Raw genomic sequence first — 19,035 nt, 5'->3', positions numbered from 1 at the left:
CGTCTTATGGTCGTGCAAAGCCTCATTGATGTAGCCTAATATTTTTCTATTGCAATGTTTTATGTTGAAAATGTTTTCATTATTAAATGTATTCAATTTAATTTCAGTAATTTCAGTATTGTGATTATGAATTCGTTAAATGTTTCATTTGAATTGATCAGCTTTTAATCGCTCTCAATGAGCCACAGCGCGGCGGCAGTTTATGCAATAGAGAAAATAAACTGACACTTTGCAAAGTCTGTGATTGTAGCGCCTCTTAGCGGTAAGAGGCTGCAAATACACACCCACAATTTACCGCCGCAGGAACAGTTGTGTACCTGGTTATTATTCTGGTTGAGTATCATCTGTATCTTTAATTATTGCAGGTTTGCATTAATATCTTTAATTATTGTAGGTTTGCATAATATTCTGAGATTGCACTTCACCGTTTTTATTAATGTTGAGTGATACTGAATCTGTGAGATGAGTAAATGCCTGTTCACATTAGTCTAGAACTAGAATAAACACAGCGCACACAATGCCTCTGCACATGATTTCTCTCAACATGAGGACAGAAGAGCTGTCTGTCAATAAATGGAAAAACAAAGCAACTTGCGTTACTTATTTGAAAAAGTAACTCAGATATTTTAAGTAATGAAGTCATGAGACACTTTACTAGTTATTTGAAAAAAGTAATCTGATTACATAACTCAAGTTACTTGTAATGCACACTGGATGTAACAATATATTTTTCAGCATCAGACGTTTTCAAATTCCACACATGTAATGGTGCGGACGTTAAAAAATATTTTAATATGCAAAACTGTTACCCAATCATAGCAGTGGACGTTTATTTTAAGTCTTGATAAAGTCTCTAAAAGTGAGTACATTACATTGTAAGTGCTGTTATGCACGTGTTCTGTGCATTTGTTTCATAATTAATTCATTTATAATGAAATCCATAATTTCATGCATTCATCTATTTGAGGTACAATTTAAAATGTGAATGTGATGTAAATTCATTTGTTGCTCTTTAAAACGTAAGGTGCAAGAATGCTTCACTTTAGCGGGAATGACGAACTACTGCGTCGCCCCCCGATGGACTGATGATGAGCAGACGCCTCACGAGGCTTTGCTAATTGCATTTAAGTTTAAAATCAGTGATTCTTATGTCATAAGGACAGCAAAGAGGATTTTCATAAAACTAAAGACTCAATGACCTCTTTTCATAAAAAGTAGCCAACGATGTATTTGTTTCACTTGTTTAATGTATTGAAAGCATGACTAAAGAAGATTAGCATTGGAAGCAGACTATGTATTGCTATGTATTGACTATGTACTGTATATCTGCTGATGTGTTTGTACTATGTTCATTTATGAATACAGTTCTCACGGTGTAAACAAGACGAGCCTAAGAATCTGTGTTGTTGTGAAGACAGCTACACATATTGTCTCACATAAGTCACCTGACACCTTTCTCTGATCATTAAATCACTTCACTGGGACTCAGTTCAGACAGTTTTAGACCCTCAGTGGGTGACCAGCATCTTTTCTTTTTGTCTTTATAAAGTGATTTACTTTTCAGAGAAAAGAACCTCGGTGAGTGATTCAATAATTGCACTTCCACTACTCACACAGGGTTAGAGGTCTCAGCAGGTCCATCACTGAGATTAGGCGGCAGACCAATGGAGATGTTACTCTTAATAGACACACAGCTGAACTCTGGAGATGCTGCTCTCTGAGTGTGAACAGAAGCCTTCTCCTCTCTCTCCTCACACACACTCATTCCACAGGCCGACTTCTGCTTCTCTCTCTCCTCACACACACTCATTTCACAGGCCGACTTCTTCTCTTCCTGCTAGATGAGAGGTTTGATTTCAGGCCTGTATGTGGATGAAGAGAACATATACACTGAATTTTGACATGAAATTAAATAAAAAATAATTAGTGGGTTTTACAGGTATCATTTTAATAGTACCACTAATTCACTTCATTGAGTGCTTTAATATGTGATTTTGGACATTTACAAAAAACCTGGATTAGTGAATGAGTTTATTAGTACATTTTATTATATATGTTATATGTTGGTGTTTTGTTTGTGATTAATAAAATACAGACTTTGCTCTTGCTTCTATCTGTTTTCATATAGACTGTTTTATGCATTTTTTTTAATGCTTTTTTAATTGAGACTAACAGCACAACCAGCAACAATCATTAGTTAAGTTTTAGAAATTATTATTAAGTATTATTTTAAAGTATAACAATAAACGTGGAGGTCCTAAATGGGGTTGGTCGTGTGTTGGCCTTTCTACAGATGAGACTCAGAGGCACAGATAATTAATTGTGGTATAGGTCAAATGTACAGAAGAAATGTAAGATTGTGGTGAGAATGGGTATTTTAAATAAAAATAAGTCTGGTGTAAAAATGGTTAAATAGTCACATGTGGACCACATTAGTATGGTGACCAAGTAGTGCACAACACAAAGAAATTTAACAAGCAAACACAAGTTCACAATCACAACAAAACGAAAACAAGCCACAACACAAAGGAAAAGCTCCCGACCACTAGAGGGGGCTCTCGGAGCGTGTTAAAGTTAAGTTAGTTTTAGCAGAGATGTGCAGTGTTTGAAATCACTCCTTATTCCCTCATTCACTATTCCCTACATCACTCCACTAATATAGTCCAGTTGAAGGAGTGAATGAAAACGAGTGAGTGAATTTGAGCACTGAGTTCGCCGGAAGGGCAGCTGATTTTTGCATAGTTTGAGCTCGATGTTTAATAATTAAATGAAACCTGGCATTTATCCTAAACTCTGCTATGGAAACTAACATGTATAAACCGTAATTAAACAGTTTAATAATCAATTAAAAAGGAATTTATATCTGTATGATATTACGCTGGACCAGCACAGTTTGGAAAATGGATAGATGATTGATTCAGCTGCGGCACCATCTCCGACTCTCACAGTGCATTATGGGTATTCTCTAGGCGTTGAGCGTATATTAGGGCTGCGGTGAAGTAAATAAGTATTGTGATACTTGGTGCCACAGTGACACTCTTGTCCCAAAAAGTATTGCTCAGTTTTCCCTGTTGCACAAAATTTGAGGGTTCCCCCACCTGCCAAATCCCACTTTAACCACTGATTATCCAAACAAAACAACTGACCCTCAATACATGATCGGAATGATCGTGTCGGAATGAACGGAAATGAACGACTTCTGGTCCAATGGCGTCATTTCGTGTGCAGTGGAAAGGAGGCTTAAATGTGCAAGGGCCTGTTTACACCTGGTCACTTCATGCGTTTATTTCTGATCAGATAGCTATCAGATTTATCAAAACGATTCCATTTACACCTGGCCACATAAATGTGTTTTCGCAAAACGGATACTTAAATAAACAGGCCCTTATACCCTTGTCTTTTCACAATCGGGATCAGGAATGTAGCACAAGATCCCGGGCCCTATAGGCAGTCCTTATGGGCCCCCATGTTCCTCAACCCCCTAAACCTTATACATGACATTGGAGTTTTTCCCCCCAGTAAATGCCATTAAAGGTAGCCTAATATTAATGCCATATGTGCTTAAGTCACCATTTCAGACTTTCTTAACATACTCTGGTCCACAGTCACTTTACTTAAAGGGCACCTATTATGCCCCTTTTTACAAGATGTAATATTGGTCTTGGGTGTCCCCAGAATGTATTTGTGAAGTTTCAGCACAAAATACCCCACAGTTAATTTATTATAACCATTTGAAAATGTCATTTTTGGGGCCTGTTTTAAAAAGAGCTGTTTTGGTGTGTACCACCTTAAATGTAAATGAGCTGCATATCCCCGCCCTGCTGGACCCAGATGATGAAGAGAGTCCGGCACAGAATAAACACGAAAGAGAATGGACTAAACGTCTGGGAATGGGTATTTGATACATTTATGTACTTACAAAGTTTTAATCGCGTCCCCTTTGCAATTATGGATGTGCAACACACACACACACACACACACCAATTGTGATAACGTTCACACAATTTGTTGAAACTACACACACACAAATACTGTGATAACGTTTGCTAAGTACAAATGATTTTTTTTTTTTTTAAGTACAAACGAAATTATATTTATGCCAGGGGTGCTGTTGTGTCATGTTGACATTACTTGTCGTACAGGTGCTTATGTGGCAAATGTGAGAAGATGGCTACAGAACCAGAAAACAAATGCTGCAGGGAGATAGACGTTTATATACTGTCTATGGAGATAGAGCATGTATTAATTTATTTACATTTGTAATTGCTGCAAAAAATGATACGTGACATAAAACTATCTGACGTTGTTTGTTGAGACATCCTATGACGACGACAATAAATAGCTTTAGATGCATTAAATTGTTGAACTGGCTGACATCGATTGAAATGACTATTTGCTCAAAAATCATAAAATACACTTCTTCTGGAGGTGACATTGGATCGTGAACAGTAGGCAACGATCCACACTTGAGGATTAACTTTAACCCTCGTTCACTAAACAGTCAGTCAGAAAATGATTCGCGCAAACATAAACGTATTTAGGAAGTTTAAGTGGTGCCTTTTCTTCATAAATAAAATCCATCCGCTGCGTTTTCAGTGGCTCTGATGTCAGTGAAGTCTACTATGTCCATTCTTACATCCCACAACAGAACACCTACACTTCTTAGGAGACATTACCGGCTGTCGTTGAAACAATGGAGGATGGTGACGTACAGATCACCGAGGGCGGGGTCTATGCCAAAACCAGATGTCAATCAAATCACGTCGGTGGGGCTTAGCTCATTTCTACGTCACAGTGAGGGAAATCTAGAACAGGGTGTTCTGAGACAGTGCTTATGATTTATTGAGATAGTAAAAAAACTACTGGGTGGATTTTTATCATTCTAGGGTGGTTTTGCTCACACAATGCCAACACACATTTATGTTCAAACACCATGTAAAAGTGAATTTTGCATAATAGGTGCCCTTTAAATGATTGAAAGTGAAATGTTCTGCTCTTTCAACGGGTTCTCTCAATTCATTTTTAGCACTAACGATCGCGGAGATATTCAAGCAGTTTAGCACCATAGACAGTATATAAACTGGACACAGCGACCCCATTGGATTCAACGGAGAAAAGTGAAGTCAATTAGAAGCACTCACTTCCTGATGGTCAAGCGTACTGCGCAGACTCAAGCTGAGCTTGATGACGTAGATGTGACGTGAGCAAACCATCTGTCTTCTAGTAGCTGTGCCAAGAGAAATCTGAATCATTCCCTTCTGAAACTTTCAGAGACGGAGAGCGTGAGTAGGAGGTGTCCATGAGCTTGGAGCAGGAGAAACTTTTGCTAAGTATTCTGATTTATTACTTTGTCATTTTGCCTCCACATCCCCCCGATTGCGCGCGAGCTTCTCCTCCTGTCCATACGGTAATCTCTCTACTGTGCGACAAAGAGTCGCGTGGTTATGACGCAATCGTTAGCCTATTTTTACAAAAACTGCTTCTACGGGACCATAACGTAAGATACAAGGTAATGGAGCCTTTTATACATTTTCGTGTTTCTTTAGAAATAAATAATGGACAAATGGAGTCTTTAAACGCCTCAGATGTAAAGTTATTCGATGTAAAGTTAGTCAATGGAATGCTAACAGCAGGTGGTGGTCCGCTAGCCAATGGCAGCACCCGGGGAAACTTCAAAATAATATAAAACCCTGCCCCCCTGTTTAGCACTATAGATTTTGTGTTCTAGTTTGTGCTCAGATGGACTCAACCATTTGGTGCATTAGCAAGGGGTGGGACCGTGAGACCTTATAGTCTTTACTTTTTCTATACAAAATGTAGTCAGTAAATCAACGAGTTATTCAGCCAATACAATAACTTTACATTTCATCTGACATTCATTATGAAATTTAATTAGGAAATTAAAATATCCAGGTGAAATATATATTCCAGACTTTTCAAGGGCCCTCTCTCCCCTTGGGGCCCTGGTAAAGTTTTACCCCCAGTCTGACGCCCTTGATCGAGATCACAGAAAACGCATGACGTGGCCAGGTGTAAACAGCCCCATAAGGGCCGCCATCCTTTTACAGAACTCAACAAAACAAGAATTGTATACATTTAAGGTTTACACATGGGCAATCTGTTGTTATTATTTGGCTCACTTATGGGCACTGTTTCGGTTCAGGTATTTAAATTTGTGCAAAAGTAAATTTGCTGACTCTCTAAATGTTTTCAGAAGCAGCCTCAACCATGATCGACTAGACCAGGGTTTAAAATAAAATAGGCTAATATATTGTCCTGTTGAAAAACTGAGGAAGTGTAGGCCTAACTATTTTCTGAGTGGCAGTTTCCACCGTGAAGTATCGAGTAGTGACATCAACATGTCCTTTTTGACAAAGTCTATTTAGACGCAAATGATCATTACAGCTATGAAACGTTAAAACGAACTTACCGTAACACGTGAAGTTATTTTCTGTTTCTGAATACTGCGCTGCTTTGGATTTGTGAATACACACACACACACACACACACACACACACACACACACACACTGCTTTCGGTTTCACTTCCTCGGGCTGAACGTGATGACGTTAAACTACTACGTGCTTTACCTACTGCATACTGCACTGAACTAGGACTCGGTCTAGTGACACTTAAAAAAAAAAAAAAAATCATTTAAAAAAAAAAAAAAAACATAAATAAAAGGATTATATAAGTCAATAAATAATATACATAAATAGGCTGTGTAAATAATTCACTTTCCAAATCAAAGGATACTGTTTGGTAAATAATGGGCGTTCATTTGGGACATTTGGGACCACTAAATTTGGGACATTTGTACAATATCACAGACAAGTCAAGAGTTCATGGTTCTTTCAGAAGAGCATGACAGTTGTCAAAACGTGTGATTTTAGTTTTTTTTTTCTTATTGTTGATTGTTATTGCTTGTGTAGTATTTTGAGCATAAAAAAAACAAAGTGTGATGTTTGTGATATATTTCACTTTTGTTGGTGTCACAGGATTGTATTGGGTTTATATTGCGCTGGGTGATAGCAAGTTCGGAATGGCCAAAAAAAAAAAGCTAAACAGGCAAGCAAACATGTTTTGAGACAGAGGGTGTGCAAAGAATTTTGGATGATTGGATGATACAAAATGAAGGCCACAGAACGAAAGCTGATTTCCAAGGATCCTCCAGATTGAGACCTCTTTCGCCGCCTATGGTCCCACTATCCTGTGTGTAAGGTTTTGTGACAGTTAAAGGGTAATTTTAAGATGTAGATTTTTCCCAATATTTTTCAACTGTCATTTTATTTCTAGCGAGAAATAAGTATTATTGTCATTAAATATATGCTTGTTTTTGGGTGAGTTAGTCGTTGTTTTGCTGAAATGCTCGTATGTTCTCCACTAGATGGAGCCACGTTACTTTGGAGTCACTCATTTCAGTCAGCGATTCAACCCAAAACCATCGATGAGAGTGTAGCAGATTTCAACACGTGTGAGGTTTGGACTGTGCTTCTGTTTCTGTTTCTGTTTCTGTTTCGAGGGGTTATTTTGCACGCCTCATGAAAATACACGAGACCTAATCAAATCCTGAATCTACAATGTCATTTTACTGTGTTGTGGGGATGAAAGCATCTCTCAGGTAGGCCCTGATCTTCATCTTGTGGTGACTGCATATCCACTCTTCAACTCTGGTTTACACTTTGTGAATTATCTGCAAAGATAAAGTAATAAGTTATGATAATGAAGTCTTAAAGTCGGCATGAAATCAAATTTGACAAATCTTCTTTTTATATGTAATATTGTAGTGTTTATTATAAATGATTTATCTGTGCACTTCATTATTTTTTTAAAATTCATGTACCCTTATAATCTTTAATCAAATACATTACCCTTCCATCCCCCCTCGAAACGACCTCTCTTCTCTTTCGGTCACGTGCCATGGCGAAAGGGTGCGGCCAGAGTCGATGAGGGTGCTATCGAGATGCTCTCGAGGGTGAACTTGACTGATAACAGAGAATGTCTAATAAGGCTGATAACTTGACTTGACTCATCTTGGTTCGCGGGAATAATAAAATAAAATAAAAAATCCTTCATGGAAGGGTAACGGTGGGGAGTCCGGTGGAGAGAAATCCTCCACAACTGAATGTAAACTGGCATTCAAATCTGCCTCCATTTTGTTTGCAACGCCCAACCTCCAACGATCCAATCAATTCCCGAAGGACGAAAACAAGCCCCGCCCTACATTTTTTTCTAATTTCAGAAGCCGTTTCACTCGGATATACGTCACAACAAGGAAAAAATTACAATCTCAACTTCCGTTTCATGCCGACTTTAACTGTGGCATCTGTGAGTTATCTTGTGCTCAAATTGGATGTTCTGTGTGTCTCTCATCTTCATACAGCAATGAGAGCTGCAGACTGATTTACATAAAGTGTCATTTCCATAAACTCATCAGCTAAAGGATGCTTGTGCTGTTGGAGTATATGAACATATGACAGAAAGCTATTTGTATTGTGCAGTTATAACATGTCAAACAGTGCTGGTGAATTGCCACCAAAACATGGTTATTAGTATGGTTTTTGGAAATAGTATCATCATTATACCATTTTTTTTAAAACATTTACCATGTCAGTGCCATGGCATACTTTAATGTTTCTTATAAATGCCATACTGAATATCATTTCAGTGCTTATTCTCAATTCTGACAATATCAGGATATCAGAAACTCAAATAGAAAAAAATAAATAATTAATTGTTTAATTGGATATTGGAATATTGGTTGGATAAAGTTGGATAAAATGTATTTTACAAATCATTTCAATTAAATATATTTTGAATATATATACTGTATATAATATGAAATACATATATTATGAAATACATTTTGAACAATATTTACTGTATGTCTTGTTGTAATTATTCATTATATTTTCAAAAATATATATATACAAAAATTATATCAAATAAATGACTAAAATGTATTTTAAAAAACATTTAAATAAATACATTTTAAAATGTATATTAGTCTGCCAAGACACTTTCCTGACACTTTCCTGGCCAATTCTTTCTACAGTAGTCAACATTTGAAGTGGATCAAAACCCTTCATCAAAGTTCTACATGAATTTTGAACAATACCCCTTCTTGTCTTTGATGACAACTTTGATGAACTTTTTTGATTCACTTTAAATGTTGACTACTGTATACATCTAAACACATCATAAATAGACACGCATTGTAGTCCAAGATCATATTTTCAAGAGCATTTGGATTTTGGCCTGGACTTGGACTCGAATGAACCGGTCTCGACTAGTCATAGAAAACAGTAGTCGAAAATTAGACAAACTTGAGTCTTTGTCTAGTCTCGAGTACTAATACACTGGTGCATAAAGTAAAAAGGGAAACTTTGCATTATAATGCACATTATACTTATTAGTCTTATCAGTTGCCATTGGATTGCCAGGATATCACTGGCTACTAATAGTAATTGTGAAATAAGGCACTGTTGCATCGGCAGTGGGATATATGAGATGACATATAACAGGAATGAAGTAAAGAGAAGGTAATTGGGGACGACTGCCCCTGACACGCAGGGTGACCCTGGTCTCTAGCCAAACCTCCAGAATCCATTGCTATTGATTTGTGGCTGTTTAATGAGTGTTGTGCTGAGAGGAGACTGATGTCGGATCATGCACTTGTCCCTGGTGTCGTAGTCTGTATATCTCGGATCTGTCTTGAGAATGTAGTTCAGGTCGTCAAATGCTGGTAAACAGCATCTCTGCACTGTAGCCCTGTTGCACAAACACAGTTACACTTTTACCACCAAAATAGTGCTGTTACTGTTGCTCGGCCAGGATCTATGAGCCTCTCTGACAGTGAGGCACTGCATTGGGTGCTTGATTAGTTGAATGATTTGGTAATAATAAAAATAAAAGTTATCTAGTTTTGTGCTATCTAGTTTCTAGAGTTGCTGCTAGTTTGAAAATTGTACTTTCACCTGGTTCAGAATGAGCACATTGGTGTGAGGCAAATTTTTTTTATAATAATTTCAGCAAAAATATGCTTCCTTCTAAAATACCTTGATTTGTCTAAATTCGCTCATGTCCTTCTTGAAGAAGGCACTCACAAAATGTATTGTTTAATTTAATTTAAAAATAGCATAAATTACAAAACTGAAAATGTATGTGTATTTGCACATGTAGCGTGGTTTGCTTAGCAACATGCTAACTTAATTTTGGGATCAACTGTGATAAGTCAGCCTGATAACTCATGTTTCAGGTCAGAGGTCACTCTTCCGCCAGAACTGGACTTGTGTACGGCCGTTACTGGAAATCAGTGATAGTAGTTTATAAAGTTATACATATTTTTCTTACAAAGATGCATGGCTTCACTTCAGAAGGCCTTTATTAACCCCCTGGAGTCGTCTGGATTACTTTTATGATGGATGGATGCTCTTTTTTGATCTTCAAAAGCTTCATTATAAATCTGGGAAGAGCCAGGGTATTTTTTAATATAACTCAGATTGTGTTTGGCTGAAAGAAGTCAAATACACCTATGGCTTGAGGGTGAGAAAATAGTGGGATCATTTCCATTTTTGGGTGAACTAACCCTTTGAAGTATATTTTAGTTTACCATAAATGTTTGTCAGTACATCCATCAGTACACTTTCAAAGACATAATTATAAAACTACATATAAATATGAACTTAAGATCCAATTAAGTGGGTCAAAAAGAACTCTTAAGCTTATACATTTAAGCTAAAATACCTTTACTTTTAATTGCAATTAAGTGTCCATTCAGTTCATTTTAAAGTATATTATTTCCGTAATAAGTGTAAAATATGCTAAAGTGTACTTCTTTCTGACAATAGACTTTTTTATAGGTTTTTAGCTTTATATGTTGGTCAGGCGGTCTCTTTCTGTTGAAGTGGGTGGTTCTTGGCCAGAACAAGCTGCAATGTTGACCTTTTGCTGTTTAGTTTAGGCTACACAAGAGCAGGTTTTGGAACAGAGCTGTAGTGTCATCCGTAGCTCAGTGTTTAAGGCCGTAAAAGCATTATTATTTGAACTTCAATTTAATCCAGAGTCTTAGGGTCCCTTGTGTTTGTCTTTGGCTTTTCCAAACCCACTCTTGTTTTCCTGAATTAGTCGGATCGATGTTGCTGTTGTTCCACTGAGGATTTCCGAGCTGACTGCTTTCATTCGCTGACATTTCCCTCAGTGCTCCCTTTTTAACAGAGGGTGAGCCCCTTCTAAAATGTTAAAAGTGCCGCCATCAATCTTCCCACCTCAGACAAGTGTCAGGCCAGTAGTCAGCCTTGCACTCTTCTCCTGTTTGTTGGCCGCAATCCACACAGTTTAATTGAAAATTCTTCCCATACCTTGACACTCGAATAACAAAGAGGGCATAAGTTTTACCCTAACTGCTATCCAGACACATTTCAATTATCCCTGTGTTTGAATTGTAATCACGGTCTGTGCCATTCAAAGAGCTTGCAGCAGTTTCCTGAATACCTCTATTACTGCCAGAACGAAGATTATAGACCTGGGAAACAATGGGAAGAATGCTGATTCTATAAAACAGATCCCATTATAAAGCATAGAGGCATGCTTTAAAAAAATATTTTAATTTTAATAGTAAAAGGGTGTAAAAATGCTAAAATGTTGTAAAAAATTGGTTAACAGCAAGTGCCTTTACTCTATATAAGACCAGTAATGAATCTTAATAGCGAGAATTGAACCCTAAAATAATGTTGCTGTTACTTTTTGTATTGTATTACCATTGACTATGCATGTTTTTATTTTTGCATTCAGCTCTTGATAACTCAATATAAAGATTAAATGGTAACACTTTATTTTGACAAGACATTCTACTGACCAAAAGTAACTTTGCAACTACACGTCAACTAACTCTCATTAGAGTAAGTAGACTGTCTGCTTAATATCTGCTAACTCTTTATTTTGATGCTCCCCAAAAGACATTATACTGACTATAAGTAACTTTGAAACTACGTCAACTAATTCTACTTACTCTAACCTTAACAGTCTACTAATACCCTGAGTTAGTTGACATGTCATTGCAAATTAATCAAAGTAAGTTGACATGTAGTTGCAAAGTTACTTATAGTTAGTAGAATGTCTAAAGTGGATTATTGAAATGAAGTGCAGCTGATTTAATTTGCAAACTCAAATGAACGATGCTTGAATTTCAACTGACTGAAACATTTCCGGTTTATTTAACCAGTTAATCAGCCACCTGTAGGTATTTGCATCTATTTCCCCTTAGCTCAACCTACAGCTGCAAACCACATCTTGAGATTACTGTACATAGATGATGACAGATTAACGGTGAGGACGAGGTAAAGGATTGTGTTGAATCTGCTGCTGTGAGCGGTCCTCTGGGGCTCATTGTCCCTCTGGAACACAACCCTTTGGAGTCTCTGAGTGTGATGAAACAGACGCCAGTCTCTAGTGAGTTTCCAGCTCCTGCTGTCGTAGCCTGAGGCGACGTCTGTGCCTGGAGCACTCCCAGTGCGAATCCCTATTCTTCCCCATCCGCACGTGTTCCTGAGTGACTCGGGCTTCTCTCTCATTCTCAGTCTTTGCTGGAAAGTAGGTCGCTTCCTCAGATCAGAATAAATCTCAACAGTAATTGAATACATTTATGAAAATAAATTTGTAAACAGGATTTTCTTTTTTGCGACCCTACATTGTACAAACACAGTGATGTCCCAAGCCGATCTCAAGGATTGGTATCGGGGTAGATTAAGCTTTTTTTTTTTAAGTCCCCCTGTGATGCAAATCAAGTTTTTAATGTTGTTTATATGTCTGTGTTATGTTTTTAATATGCTTGAAGTCAAACCATGTGTAGATTAATAAGTCGACACCATTGCTGAGTATTTTCTCCTTAAAACTGCAGTGAACCAAAGACAGTCTCAAAAAACAGTTGGAAATCGCTGGTGTTTCTGACGTCACTTAAAGGGCTTAATGATTTTGGAAAATAATCTAATTGCGAAATTTTATTTTATTTTAGCAATATTGCGATTGCAATTTAATATGCAAAAATATTTTTTTAAGCTATTTATCTTCTGTATTATTCAACAAAGACAAGCAATATCTCATGATCCGATCTACTTTGTTTATTAATTAATTAATCTTATTAATAAAACTTAAAATATTTATTTAATTACATATGTAATTATAAGTACTTTTAAAAATAATTACACAGCATGTGTGTGTGTGAGAAAGAGAGAAGCAAGCAGAATTCCCAGGACTCTTCCCATGTGTTGCAGCGGGAGTATCAACTCCTGCCCTCCGGGAGGCGCTATAGGGTCCCAGAATGCAGAAAGAACAAATATAAACACTCATTTGTTCCTCTGTCAATATCTCTGCTGAATCAATACAGGAGAGTAAAGAAGTGATAGTTCCCCCCTAATTTCACTTTCATCTATATATGTATGGCTATTGAAGACCACTCTTGCAGGGCAGGGCCCCCATCATATTATTAAGTATCTATTTATGTTTTTACTGATGCTTCTATGTTTTTAGCTTTTTTACGTTGTGTCGTAATTGTTGGAGCTTGTATTGCAAGACAAATTTCCGTGTACACGGACAATAAAGTGCTATCTATCTATCTATCTATCTAATACGGTTGTTTAAAGCACATGCAGCGGCATCACGCATCTGCGTTTAAAAACTAAACTGCGTTTAAAAAGTCATCGCGCATCTGCGTTTAAAAACTTAAGCTCAGACTCGATTCTGAAATTCTCTGAATCGATCCAGAATCGTTGGAGAGAGAATCTATAGCACAATATCACAGAAATTAAACACAAACTGTGCTTTCCTGTATGCCAGGCCTATATGCTTAGCGTGCCAAGTTCATGCTTCATCTGCAGTGCAGACTGCTTTACTCTCGTGTGTCACGTGACCAGAGTGTTATCGCAGATTTTGCGGTTAAAAAATCATGTTTCATCATATCGCGATATTATCGCAAATTAACCGTTCAGCTCTAGTTACAAACTACCTTGTAACCAATCAGGTCAGCGTGTGATTGTCAACATGTGAACGATCTCTGAGCTGGTGTGAGTGGAGGCGGGGCTAATTTGCATATTCATAGAACTGCGTATACTAAATGAGGCAAGGGTGTAGAGTTACATTCAAGCTATTTTAAGGCATCACAAGTTTTTCAATCAAGGCAATATTAGCGGTGGCTCTGGAGAAGCTCTTTAGGTGGTCATGAAGCAGCATCTGATGTCAGTGTCTTCGTCACGGATATTTAAAGATAAATTAGTGACCTCTCCAAATGAGGTCATCCAGACTGGGAACGCCCCCTTTAAAAAGCCCTGTCTTATATTTTCCCCTCCGCATTTGATGAGCACCTCTCCTCTTATCTGCATTACTTTTCATCCACGGCAACATACTTAACACATAATAGTTATTAAGTTGCTCTAATACATGTTTTCTTCTCTACTCTAGAGAGAGAGAGAGAGAGAGAGAGAGAGAGAGAGAGAGAGACTCTCTACCGGTCAAGTAAACCAACTCCCTTGGTTGTTGTTAATGTGTGGTCCAGTGACTGTTTTGAAGAGCTGAAAGGATGTTTTCTCTGCACGGACTGGGACATTTTTTATCAGGATGCAAACATAGACATTACTAAATCAATTACTATGTACATTTCATTTGTGTGGATTTAATTATACTTCAGAGAGTCGTTTAGAGGTACCCGAACAGCAAACCGTATATAACAGGGGATTAAAGACTGCATTAAAAGGAATAAAATGGCTTTTAGGCTGGGGGACATTGTGGAACTTAGTTCAGCACAAAAGGATCTTAACCAGAAACTGAGGACATCACAGATACAATATAAAGAACGGGCTGAACAACATTTGTCAATATCAGATACAAAAGAGCTGTGGAACTCAATCCGGGGAACACCTGACATGACCCCAAAAAAGGAAGCTAGTGTTTGCCTGCAATGAATCTGATAGAGCAAATGAGCTGAACTATTTTAAATGAGATTTGAGACTAACAGCATTTTTGATCAGTTCAAAATAATTGCATGGCCCCTAAAATATTTTGTTTTATAAATATCTGAATATGCAATATATCAAAAGAAAGAACAGACCCTCTGCTTTTTTTTAACAAAAAAAAAAACCTGTTTTGTTCTATAGCTTGATGCATTCTTATTTTTTTTATCAACACTTGAATATGGATAAGTTTCATAAAAAAAGCAACATTTTGAGCAATAAGCTGAGAAAATCATGTTTTTGTCAAAGATCTGGATCGGATTCAGAACGATGATCAAAACACAGATGGAGTAGATCGAGTCCATCAACACCCCAAAACTTAACAGTCATGTAGCTCATCCTGGGTTGACATTTCATTCAGTAACATTAGGCAATTTTGATTTATGATGTTTAATGTTGATGATTGCGTTATTTTACATATGCATCTTCTGCTTACATACTGTATGACATTGCTTGTTTCTGCATCTTCGCCTGTGTTTTGATCAGGAGATTCAGTACTCTTTCAGAAGATGTGTAATAGTGCTCCCTACCGAATAACAGTGAAAACACAGAAAGCCGGAAATTTATGTCAATGGCGGGGAAGCGTTGTCTCATAAATGATGGCAATTTTCATCAGTGGCGAGGAAAGAGTTAGCCTAATAAATCCAGGTTTAAAAAAAACAAAAAAACTTTACATTCCAACAAAGAAATGGGATCAGATGGAATTGTAGGAGCCCATTCAATATGCTTTCAATTTGTATTATTATTGTTCTCAACTTATTCAATGGATTATATAGTCTGTAGCCTCGAAAGTGAGCCAAGACTGCTCTTTTTACAATCACTAAACTTGTTTAGTGTTCAAAATCACTAAACACTAAACACTGTGTCAGTTCAACACGATCTCACAAAGTTCAGTGAAGCTGCCAACAATGCACAATAAATCTCTTACTTGCATCGTGTCTACACTTTTTGTTAATTAGAGGTTTTGCGTGCCTGCATAAGTCAGCACTGATTCTGAATAAAATCTCTGGTGTTTTGATACATTTGAATAAATTCTGACTAATTTAAACAGCTGTGATTGGCCATTGTGTTCAAGAGATCCACAACTATGTCTGTGATTGGCTACATTGCTCACTGCTGCAAAAACACGTTGTATATAGATACAGTTGACGTTCTCCAGAACGCAAACACAAATATGCACTGGAGCGTTTGCCAAATCTGTTTCGCCAATATATTATTACAGCATCAGCTTACTTGCATTTTGTTCAACAGAACAGTGTTTGCAAAGTCGTTCTCCGACCCTTTAAAATGCTTCCACACTGCCAACATGTTTGCTGCATTTATAAAGCTTTTGCGCCTCTCACAGATGCTGGTTGCGGTTTGATCGCGTCAAAAACGTCATTGTTCGTGCCAAATTTATTTTCACTTATTCGATTTGTTTGCTATTTTCGGCTGAATAATTTCAGTTGCTAAACATTCGGTGCATCCATAATTAGGACATGGTTTCAAACGAGTCCAAAACACAACATAAGAAACTCCATAGATCGCGAAGTGACGACATGCTGCTTGGCTAAAGCTTCCGGCATCATGTCGCGATCATAACGCAGTGTTTTCCAATGGCATTTGAAGGTTTGGCATTTCAATGGCAATCTTGGGTGTGGTGTGTAGGTATAGTGGCTAGGGACGATGTATAGAGACCGATCGGACACTCTTTTACAGCTGGAGCGTGCTTGGATTGGTTTGATCGCTCTGATTGACAGGTCTTGATTTACCATAGGATAGAATAGGAGCGCACAGCTGAAACTGTGCTGCAAGATCATCGCTCATCAACCAGGATCTAATTACTTGTTTATTTTCAGTACTTTCCAGTGCATGACTTGAAGACACTTAGAATATGTAACAACAGCACGCTCGCTTAATTTTTCCACGTGTGTCTGCTGCACGTGTTTTGTACATGAGCCACAAATATACCCTCTCTAATGATGACCTTGCTTTATTGACCACTTGCAGATTAATGTCAATTAAACTGATCTGGGATCATCATAGACCCCAGACCAGTGGGGGATCGGAGCTCTGTTGTAGTTCATTAAACAGGTTACTACTTATAATAAGTGCTTGGGGGGGTCCACATCGATATTGAGCTTAAGTGGCATACACGTGTCGAGTGATATTGCACAAGAGTTCACCACTCTGCACTTTTTAAGAGGATTACTATTATTCAGAGTGAGTAGCAATATTATGATAACATTTTATAATCATTTGTTTTGGGAGCCTAGTAGTAAAAATGAAAGCTCAAATATGTTACCTGGTGAGAGTGGCAGGGAATATCATGGGAATGCAGAGACTCTGTACCTTACAATATTTGTTTGAGCTGTCCATGATCCACCAGGCCAAGATTTTAGTGGACTCTTCGCATGTGCTGTATTGTATGTCATGCAGCTAGGGGTGTTGTGTGTTATCTAAGTAATTTATGAATTCAAATGGTATTGTTTTATAGGAATTTGTTTTTTTTTTTATAGGGAAGATTGTTTGTAAGTGTGATGGTTTGTTAATGTTTGTATGATGTAGGTTGTTGTGGGTTGATGTTGTAGGTGTTCTTCCATCCAAGACACATTTCTCCTATGGGAGACAATACCTTGACCTTAACCACTAAGAGAATACAAGTATCGGATTGGGACTTGGTATCGACAGATACTTAATATTCAATGACTTTGATCGGGGGCACAAAAAACTTGTTCGGGACATCACTAGTACAAACGGTTTGGAAGATGGATGGATTAATAGATCTTTGCTCCTTTGAAAAAAATGTGGTATGACTAATATCTTTCTTTGGGAGTCACTTCATGAGTGCATGTATATCAATTTAACAGCAGGGGTGTTTCGTCCGAGGAGGCAAGCATGACAGTGCCTCATCTAAAATATGGATGAGAAAATAATCCACTGTAAGAATAAAACAACACAAAAATTACAAATGAATGTATAAATCACAAATTTTTCTTAAGTGACACTGTCTAACAGCAACATCTCTCTTGCCTTACCTGAGCCCATTGAGTTTGAACAGGCCTCCTAAAGCCTGCTGTGGGTAATTGAGAATAAATAGGGAGTGTCGCGTGAGAGGAGGACATGCCTCCATCACATTACGATTGACTATACGCAGATTATACGCAACAAACTTCTGTATTCTGTAAAACAGGTTGCATTGCTTCCAGTTCAGGTCTTTTCGTTAAATATTAAAGGAGAACTCCGGTCAATTTTAACATTGAGCTCATTTTTTGTACATTTGGAGTGCTGTCAATACAGAGAACAACGACAAAAATCGGTGTTGCCTACACCGAGCTATTCTATTTTTAAAATTTGCACCCTGTTGACTTCAATGGGGCAAGTACTAAACCTGCTTTTAGCCTCTTAACATCCTTGATGTGTCATTACAAGTGCACAGAAAATGTGAGTGATTCCTTCTGAGTGAACACGAGTGAGTCTGACTGCAGTAGATGTGAAAGAAATGTATAAAAATGATGTTATTTAAGCCAGCGCAAATACCTTTGTTTACATCCTGTTTTTCGGTTGAAGTCCAAAGTAGTCGATTGCCGAGTTCACGCGCGTGATCATAGGTATTAAACCTATGCGTGTGAACTCTGCAATCGACTACTTTGGACTTCAACCGAAAAACAGGATGTAAACAAAGGTATTTGCGCTGGCTTAAATAACATCATTTTTATACATTTCTTTCACATCTACTGCAGTCAGACTCACTCGTGTTCACTCAGAAGGAATCACTCACATTTTCTGTGCACTTGTAATGACACATCAAGGATGTTAAGAGGCTAAAAGCAGGTTTAGTACTTGCCCCATTGAAGTCAACAGGGTGCAAATTTTAAAAATAGAATAGCTCGGTGTAGGCAACACCGATTTTTGTCGTTGTTCTCTGTACTGACAGCACTCCAAATGTACAAAAAAATGAGCTCAATGTTAAAATTGACCGGAGTTCTCCTTTAAGCTGTTTTACTCAAAATTCCATCGCATATGCATTTTGTCTTCTTCTCAATAACATTAT

At 37.6% G+C, this 19,035-nt stretch overlaps 1 protein-coding gene across 1 annotated transcript in view; it reads right to left on the bottom strand.

Annotated features, from left to right (window-relative positions):
- Positions 1-6,543, bottom strand: part of LOC307155473 (uncharacterized protein) — a 35,098-nt gene extending 28,555 nt beyond the window's left edge. Inside the window, exons 1-2 of the mRNA XM_079866117.1 lie at positions 6,431-6,543; positions 1,614-1,862 (exon numbers count right to left, since the gene is read on the bottom strand). Coding sequence (XP_079722243.1) covers positions 1,614-1,810 — 197 coding nt within the window. The 5' untranslated portion in view covers positions 1,811-1,862; positions 6,431-6,543. The remainder of the gene's footprint in view (positions 1-1,613; positions 1,863-6,430) is intronic.
- Between the last annotated feature and the right edge of the window lie 12,492 nt (positions 6,544-19,035).

This window comes from Squalius cephalus (assembly GCF_949319135.1).
Source record: "Squalius cephalus genome assembly, chromosome: 1".
NCBI lineage: Eukaryota > Metazoa > Chordata > Actinopteri > Cypriniformes > Leuciscidae > Squalius > Squalius cephalus.
The sequence above is the reverse complement of the archived record's forward strand: the minus strand, read 5'-3'. Positions and strand labels throughout refer to the sequence as shown.